This window comes from Cryptomeria japonica, chromosome 6 (genome assembly GCF_030272615.1).
Source record: "Cryptomeria japonica chromosome 6, Sugi_1.0, whole genome shotgun sequence".
Lineage (NCBI taxonomy): Eukaryota > Viridiplantae > Streptophyta > Pinopsida > Cupressales > Cupressaceae > Cryptomeria > Cryptomeria japonica.
The window spans coordinates 666,533,581-666,543,823 of record NC_081410.1 but is presented as its reverse complement, the minus strand read 5'-3'; the positions used below and the strand labels follow the sequence as shown (position 1 = coordinate 666,543,823).

The 10,243-nt window shown below is 31.3% G+C and overlaps 1 protein-coding gene across 1 annotated transcript; it reads right to left on the bottom strand.

The window, feature by feature from the left end:
* Positions 1-375: 375 nt before the first annotated feature.
* On the bottom strand, positions 376-1,317 carry LOC131043697 (G-type lectin S-receptor-like serine/threonine-protein kinase At2g19130). Its single transcript, XM_059222256.1, has one exon. It carries the CDS (start codon positions 1,315-1,317, stop codon positions 376-378), a length of 942 nt encoding a protein of 313 aa, XP_059078239.1.
* Positions 1,318-10,243: the final 8,926 nt, after the last annotated feature.

Below are 10,243 nucleotides of genomic sequence, written 5' to 3'. Positions count from 1 at the left end.
TATTTTTTCTAACAATGTCCAAATTTTTTTTTCCAATCTTCAAACTTATATATAAATACAAGGAATTTGAAAAAGGATTACTCCTTAAGTTTAAATCTTGGTTGTTATAGGACAATTTACTTAAGAGTTGCATATATATACTATAATAAGATTAAGCTAAGCTAGTATCTCTATACTAGACCTAACTCATATTAAACTACTATAATAAGATTAAGTTAAGCTAATATCTCTAGACCATAAAAAATTTAAAATGATAAACTATGAACTTTATTATAAAAAATGTGGTTCAGTGGCAAAATTTACATATTAATTTTAATTAAATTAACATTTACATGTTAACAAACCTTTAAGGTTACACTATTCTATCTAATATTATCACCTTTCGCTATCGTTGTCAGTGTTGCTTAGTCCTGGTTGCTTGTCCGTTAGCGCACAGCGCTCAATCTGCGGAATTTGCGGCTGCATCTTCCCTTCAAGCATAAGCACCACTTGCCTCATGCTTGGCCTCACCTCCTCATCCTTTTCAATGCATAACAACCCTACAATGCATGCTGTTCTCACTTCTTCAAGATCTCTCTCCTCTGCAATACCCTCCTCCACAATATTAATCACGTTCCCATTATAAATTTGTGTTGCAACCCACGCTGGAAAGTAATACTGTCTGGAATCTTGCACAGTTAAATCGAGATTCCTTCGGCCGGAAATGATCTCCAAGAGCGTCATACCAAAACTGTATACATCAACCTTGGAAGTGATGGGAAGGCCGGAGATCCATTCTGGAGCCAAATACCCTCTCGTTCCTCTCGTTGTGGTCAGGACGCGGCTGAAATCTCTACCCATAAGCTTTGCCAACCCAAAATCGGCCAACTTGGGTGACAAATTACCGTCGAACAGAACATTTTCTGGCTTCACATCGCAGTGAATGATGCAATCTCTGCATTCTTCGTAGAGATAAAGTAATCCTCTTGCGGTGCCTAACGCGATCTTAAATCGGATCTTCCAGTCGAGTACCTTCTGTTTACTTTCGGAATTATTTGTGAAGAGTAAGGAATTCAGAGAGCCGTTGGGCATGTAATCATAAATCAGAAACCTTCTCGACCCTCCCGCGCAAAACCCTCGAAGCCTGACCAAATTCGCATGGTGTATGTTACCAAGAGAACTGATTTCCGCTCGGAATTGCTTCTCATCTTGTCTAGAACCATCCATTTTCTTTACGGCCACAAGTGTACAGTCTATTAGGTGTCCTTTGAACACCGTGCCGAATCCTCCACTACCCACCTTAGAACTGAAATTCCTAGTTACAATCTTCAACTCCATGTAGCTAAACATTCTAAGAAAAGAGTTGAGGAATCTGCAAGCCTCTCCATCGATCTTAGCCAATGCTTTTGCCGATGCCTCCACCACATTAAAATTGAACAGATACCCAAAGCAACGGTGAAAGCAACGACAACTGTGATTATGCGTTTGGGCAAGTATGGTGAATCTGTCCTTGCAAGTACAGAAGCATCTACTTTAATAAAAACATTTGAATTGCTTTTGGGTTCAGCTTTATGCATGTTTAACAAATGTCCTGACCAGATTTGGCACGGCCGTGAAGGCGATTTGAAAGTAAACGCAGTGCACGAGCAGTTGAGGAGGCAGGCTTTGTGGCAAGCTTTCTTCGTGGTTGCAGGGTATGAGGAAGCGGAACCAACATCAGGCAACGTCACACTCGGCTCGAGGAATCCGTCCGTGCTGCTATTTTTGGCATTGCAATTTAACGGGCTCTGCCGAGCACATCCACTGGATCACGACTCTCGCGAATCCCAAGCGCACATGTATTGATTTTTTTATTTAATTATATACAATTAAAAAAATAAATATTTTAAAATTAAAATATATTAAATTAAACCTTCATATTTTAATTCTAATCTTAAAGTTAAAATTTAATTTAATAGTACAATTGAAATATGGGGATTTAATCATAGGTAAAATATCATTTAAGATTAGGGTAGAGTTATAATTAAGATTAGGGTTAAAATATAAGGACTTAATTATGGTTAGAATATTATTTAAGATTCAGATTAAAATATAGTTTAAGATTAGGGTTAAATATAATTTATGATTAGGATTAAAATATAATTTAAAATTAGGGTTAAAATATAAGGGTTTAATTATGGTTAAAATATCATTTAAGATAAGGATTAAAATATAATTCAAAAAATATTTTAACTGATATCAACATTTTAATTTGACTTGAGTAAAAACGTGATTAAATATGTAGTTCTCAATTATAAAGATGGCTAAGATAAGAATTGATGAAAAAAATCATATAAAAAGATTATCATTGATTAACGAAAATTAGATTGAACCTCCAAATTAATAAATATTATTGATAGTAAATTGATCTATAAGTTTAAGCTTATGTCTAATTTACTATCAATAATTTACTATGAATAAAGTTTCTTTTATAAGTGAATAAACTTTCACTTATAAGTGAAAAAAGTTTCACTTATAAGTGAAAGTTTTGGAAGTTTTATAAATGAATAAAATTTTACTTATAAGTGAATAAACTTTCATTTATAAAACTTTCAAAACTTTCACTTATAAGTGAAACTAAGCTTAATCTTATAGATAAATTTACTATCAATAATATTTATTAATTTGGAGGTTCAATCTAATTTTCATTAATCAATGATAATCTTTTTATATGATTTTTTTCATCAATTCCGATCTTAATCATCTTTATATAATTGAGACAAGTTTTTACTCAAGTCAAACTAAAATGTTGATATTCAACTTTTATTAATGAACATTAGGATTAAAATATTTTTTAATTATATTTTAATCCTTTTCTTAAATGATATTTTAACCATAATTAAACCCTTATATTTTAACCCTAATTTTAAATTATATTTTAATCCTAATCATAAATGATATTTAACCCTAATCTTAAACTATATTTTAATCCGAATCTTAAATAATATTCTAACCATAATTAAGCCCTTATATTTTAACCCTAATCTTAATTATATATCTACCCTAATCTTAAATGATATTTTACCTATGATTAAATCCCCATATTTCAATTGTAATACTAGATTAAATTTTAACTTTAAGATTAGAATTAAAATATGAAGATTTAATTTAATATATTTTAATTTAATATATTTTAATTTTAATATATTGATTTTTTTAATTGTATATAATTAAATAAAAAATCAATACATGTCCAATAAGCTAATATTCATTTGAAAAAAATATATATTAAAAAATTATTCAAAATATAATTGAAACTTATTAAATAAAATTTCTAAAAAATAATATAAAATATATTAAGAAAAGTAAAAAATTTAGAGGGGCCCTCCGTGCAGTCCCATGGTGGAAATATTTCCCCCGCTGCATAAGGCTGTGTAAAAAATTTATTAGACTTGTCGTACTTTTACTGCACGCTCGGGAACAGTTAGAAGCTGCAGAGCACGAACTGACAGCGTACAACGTATACGAAGCATAAAAATAAGGCATAGAGGGGTCTAGGCTAAGCAGGTGTGGTTTACATTGCTGCTTAGGCGCATAAATTTTTTCCAAATGTAGTTAGTGAGATTAAATCCAGAGAGCTTTGATTGCATTATCGTACAAATTTTGTCACCAGATCTTTATGCAAGCATTCTCCTTCGTAAAAAATATAATATTATAAAGATAATGACATGTGAATAGTCCCACATTTTGAAATAAAAGCGACAAAAAATGGTTTATCAGTAAGTCAAAAATTGTTTTCAGGCGACAATTTTTCGGTCAAATTTTCTCATAGTTTTCAGGCGTGAAACAATTTAAAAATATCGCAGTTGTTTCGAAATACATTTAAAAACTTATTACAAAAAAATTTCTGGATTAGATTGTGTAGAATTTTTTAACATCAATATTTCAGATCACGTTTCTTGATCCATCATTAGCAACCAAAATAAATTGATGCAGAGCATACAAGAAACTTAATCAATAGGGGATGAATCTTTCTCCCAACTCGCCTATTCAATAGGTAACAAAACCCAAACCCTCACTAGGTTACTAGCCTCTCAAATTGCTTCAACACCTCAAGGACACACTCCTACTCCTTAGCCCGCATCTGATCATTGACATACATTACCCTAGGCATACTCATCTTGCCCAAATCCTTCTTTTGAATTCACCAACTCTCAAAATCTTACTCCCTCAACTCCTTCTCCAATTAGGATTCCTAATGGCTTATAGACACAACTTCCAACGCCGAGTAGGCACACACCAAACCAAGGATCTTAATGGGAATACTAAAGAGATTCTCTCCCATAGTCAAAACATAGGTCTTTACCCTCCCAACCTCCCTAGAAAACAATATGGACCTTGTTGTGGAAACATTGTTCATAGTGGCAGTTAAGTAACAGTAGGACAACCAAACATTCATGGTGCATTCATTAGTCCTTGGAGCTTGAAACAAACTTGGATGTGTTAGAGGACATCCCTAAAACTCTTCCTGATACCAAACTCTTCAACAAACTTCCCTATGGCCCTGCAAAATACGAAAACTCAGTGCACTGTCATGTTGTGACAGTCATACACTAGTTTGAGGACAGTCAATAAAAACTTGACAATTTGGCTTGTTCAAAAGTCTTCAACCTTGGACACAAATTTGTGGCACCCTTACACTCCCTTATAAACCCTCAATAGCCCTCCAAAACCCTTGCTTTACATTCAACCCTTCCAAACCTCCATGTTGTTGTCTCATTCTGACCGAGACGCAGAAAATAGTGCTTTCCTCACCATTTTGTATGTACCTTCTTTGACATGGAGCCCTGCAGTGGTTGGGAAACATGAAGATACATATGTACAAGCATTTCCCATCCATTGGTGGGTTTATTCAATGTGGAAATGAAACATAATACATTTTTCTTTGTCTCGAGCTACTCTAGATAGGGTTAGTAACAGTTTTAACAAAAACCAAGAGAACTTTATCAATACAACATAGAACTGAATGAAACCAAATGGAAACGATAGTAGATTAACTCACCTAAGACATGAAATAGATTTTCAACATCAATGAATATATTTAAGCTTGAGAAAACTCATCATAACAGTCTGCATGTTGGGGAAGAACAGTAAATATGTAGAATACTCCAAGTTTATTGATCTCTTTTTCTAATACAATGACCATCAACCCCTCCACCGAGGTTTGACAAGAATTTATAAACCCAAACTGAAATCATAACCATACAAACTGAATTTCAAACTCCAAATGACCATTGGAGGCACTAATACAACTTTTTTTGTGTGCAATTGACAATTTTGACAACTTGTAGGACAACTTTTATATTTTGATATATAGTGACTCCAAACTTTGCATAGATGCTTCAAATGACTTGAAAATGATTAAAACATGAATACCACCTCATTACATCAGCAATAATGCCATGAAAGGATTATTTACATCTAGGACTCCTTATGCCAACCTAAATAGGTCTGTGTTGACAATTTAGGACTAATGACACCAAATAGCTTCTAAACACACAAACCTAACATTAATCCATTAGAAATGGTTCATTATACCTTATTCGTGACCTTACTACATATAAAAACATGAAAGACTCATAATTTTCCTCATAGAGGCTTGATGGTAGCCTAGGTGCTCCTACATCAGAAATCAAGGAGAAGGCCAAAGAGGAAACAAGGGGACAAAAAAGAGGACAAAAACCAAAGCAATAAAATTGAAATAAAGGAGAATGAGAATAGAGAAGCCAAAAAAAAAAAAAAAAGGGGGAGAAACCAATAAAACAAATAAAAATAAAGACATAAATGACAAATAAAACAAAAACAAAGAAATTAGAAATTAAAAAGAGTATAATTGAATATATAAACATCAATCCATAAAATTAAAGAAATAAATAACAAATAAAACAAAAATAAGAATTAACAAAAAATATATATACAGTGATAACCAAAGGAAAGCACAAGGTCAAGAAGACAAGAAAAAGACCAAAGGAGCAAGGGCTAAGAAGGGTGTTGGAGAAACCTAAAGGAAGAAAGTAAGGGAGACCAAGAGCTACTCAAACTCCACCCATCATCACATTTGAGGTTTAAGGGGTGGTTATTGATTTCAATAACTTCTTTAAGTTTTTTCTTGAAGAAGTTATCTTTCTTCAATAAGATTTGAGTGTTTTCCAAACAAAAAACTAAATTTTCAATGCCCTTGGAACAAAACACTACAATTCTTGTCCCTCAAATTTGTTTTTTCAAAGGCAATCGATCCTCATTGTGACCAAATAGTCTCAAACGTTAAATTTCGTACCAACTAGTAGTAAAGAAACCATATGCAATCATGTAGAACTAACAACCCATCATGGTTGAACTAACTACATGTGTTATGGCAGGGAGAAAAATAAATAAATATGATGGCCATCATTACCCTATTGTGGAGGTGAATAAAATCACCCTTCCCTAGTTAGCCCATAACAAGCACCATATTCCATAATCATCCCTCATAGACATAAAAATTAACCCTTCCCGGATTAATATCAGAAATAATATTTATTATACATTTCAAATTTTCTTAATTCCTTTTCCAAGTAAAATTTAATTTTTTAAATCAATCTTCAAATTAGAATTTTACCAATATTAAAAATTCCAAATAAAATAATCTCTATCCACCGTTATTGTATAAGTATTTAAATATAAATAATCAATTTAATCCATTTGAACCATCTCCACAAATACAAGAATAATTCTAAATTCCTCACTCTACGTAAAATAAAAAGTCAAAAGTCAAGTGCACATAGTAGGGTTTGAACTCCTAACCCAATGATCCCAAAAAAAACATACTCTTACCACTATACCAAAGGTTAATTTCAAAAACAATATTCAGGGATATAACTAAACCATACAGGCAAAAACCAGAAAACTACATATGACAAATCAAGGATAAATTTTCTAGTATAGAAACTAAAATCATAAACAGATAAAACAAAAATGGCTCCCCTATTAATCTACAACAAAATTACAAGAATTAGAGGAGGAAAGATAATTGTCATGTTCTTCAAACATACGGTTAGGTTAAAACTGTAAATTAATGTCAAGATCAAAATCAATTTATGATATGGCAACATAGATAGGAAAGAAAAAAAATAGTATAAATAGTACTAAGAATTTCAAATGAAATCATGTCGATGAAAAGAAAACTTGGGTGTGAGGAGAATAAGAGAGAGATGAAAACTCCAAAATCGCAAAAGAAAGATAATCAAACATCCAACCAAAAATTCTTTTTTGATGATGATGATGGAAAATACAAGAATCCTTTCTTATTTATAAATTTTGAGGCTAAGTTTGGATATCATGCATAAATTAATAATAATTTTATAGTAAGTGCTAAATATAGTTCTTAACTGTTTGAATGATTTACAAGTCTATTAATTTAAATCTAGAAGACTAATTGCATGACTTATGCTCATTTTAGTTTCAACACAATTAATGGTTATAATTTTATTCCATTTTTATTTCTTTGCAAGGTGTCATATATCTAGTTATTGTTAATATTGTTATAATCTACAATTTATCTATTATGCATGTAAATATTTATAATTTAAATATCTTAAAATTTTAAGTATTTAACTCTTAAATAGATTATCAACATCTGTACATGTCAAATTTTACAAAATTATAATTTACAAATATTCTTACTTCTGAATTGATTATTTTATCTAATCCTCTAATGCATGAATATTAGAATTAATTAATATATTTTATTTATTTATACTATAATTGGCATATATATATATATATATATATATATATATATATATCAACGCATGCAATTTATATTTTAAATCTTAAATATCAGATATATATTTTTTCTCTCTTGCATGTCGACTTTTATAAATTTTAGAAATTTACAATTTACAAATTTTGAATTTGATTTTATATTTTTTATAACTTAACCTTAAAATAGATTATTTATTTATTTACTACAATAAATCTCTCTAACTTAGTATTTAATTTAAAATTTTATAAATTAAATATTATACTTCAAATATTCTCTCTCAAGTAATTAGTTATTTTATTTTAATTAATCTCTTTATCTATTTATTTTAACTTTTGAATAATGATATTTTAATTATTCAATTATTTTCTAACATTTATTTATTTATTATATATTTATTGAATTATTGAATTATATTGTAATTATTTAATTTTTCAATCAATTTATTTTAAATTCCCAAATTTTAATTTACTATTTGTTATCTAATTGGTGTTTTTGCATAGGGTTCAATTCCCGAGGTCACTGCTAGCAAGCTAGAAAAATCCTCCTCGGTCATATGTCTGCCTTCGACGGTTAACCTGCAACCACCTCATCCTCGACAAAAAGTCATCAGTTCTCAATAAAATGCATTATATACATCATCACATTAAAATCAAATCGACAACAATATTAAGCATCATCATTAAAAATGACATTTAACATCATAAATGGCATTAATAATCATCATAAAAACAACTAGTCATCATTAATATTATTAACAACATAATATCATCTAACATCATTAATCACAATAATAACTTAATCAGTGTCATTACGCACATTTATTAGCATAGTAATGTCAAATATCAATGTCTGGTAAGTAAAAATAATCTAAAACTCATGTGTCTAAATCAGGTCGTGACACATGGGTTACTAGTTTTGAAGAATGAACAAGCACATGAGAATCAGAAAGAAGAGCATCAAGAGATGGTGGATGATCATGATCACCATATATCTCCCTAATATGAGTCCAAAGAGAATGTGGACACTCATAATGAATAAGTGACTCCAAATTGTCATAATCAATATTTTAAAAAATAACTCTAAAAACTCAAGCCCTAAAACCTTTCAAGATAGTATGCTTGAACAAGAAACTTGATTGTACAAATAAGACAATAACTGGAACTCACTTAGATGAATGATTATAAAATTGCTCCACTGCCTATAATTGCCTTTCTCCAGAACAAATGTAAAACCCATAATAATGATTCCTCAAAGAATTATAAAGATAGAGCTATCACAAGAAATAACTTCCAAAAAATAAAATTAGCCCATAAGGCTAAAAAACCTGATATCAGCAAAATTGGAGCCCTCGAAGAGCAATGAACGACGCGTGCCAAGAATCACAAGGCCTTGAAATGTTCATCTCCACAGATCTGCAGCGAATGGTGTCGACAAAGAACTTGAAATCAGAAATTGAGAAGAATAGTTTTTTCATTCATTAGTATTACAATGCATTTACAGGAACATATACAGATGGTTCAACACTCTAGATCCTACAATCAAGTGCCAGATCCTATAATCAAGCATACAACAACATTATCTACATGATAGGAAAGAATCATCTACAAGATAGGAAAGAATCACAAGAGAAAATTGTTGCGATTTGGATTGATTCTTTCCCTGTTTTCTCTTGTGATTCTTTCCTATCTTGTAGATGATTCTTTCCCATCCTGTAGATAATGTTGTTGTATGCTTGATTATAGGATTTGGATGCTTGATTATAGGATCTGGTGCTTGATTGTAGGATCTAGAGTGTTGAACCATCTGTATATGTTCCTGTAGACGCATTGTAATACTAATGAATGAAAAAACTATTCTTCTCAATTTCTGATTTCAAGTTGGTATCAGAGCTTCGAAGCTTGAATCATTTGTACCTTTCATTGAACCATGGTAAATGCAGATTCGGAAACATCTGGGACCAAATCTGCTCCCATTATTATTCAATCCGAAGGTTCATCGTTCAATGCAGGGATTGTACTCGATGAAACAAACTATGATTTGTGGTCTCAAATCATGGAGATGCATATTGCTGAGAAGGAGAAACTCTCTTTCATTCGTGGTAATTCACAGCCACCGACTGAGAAGGATGATAAGTATGAGAAGTGGTATGCAGACAATCAAAACATCAAGAGATTGTTGTTGATGTCTATGTCCCCAGAAATTATGAAGTGATACATTCGCTTACCCACCGCTCGAGATATTTGGAAAGCTCTTTCTAAAGCTTTTTATGATGGAGCAGACGAATTGCAGGTGTTTGTCTTGAATCAGAGGGCTTTCTCTGCCAAACAGAATGGCAGAACACTCTCTGTGTATTATGGAGAATTAACTGAGATTTTTGGTGAGTTGGATCATCGTGATAAGGTGATCATGGAGAGTGAGAACGATGTTGAATCTTACAGAAAATCAGTTCAGCAACAAAAAGGTGCATATTTTTCTTACTGG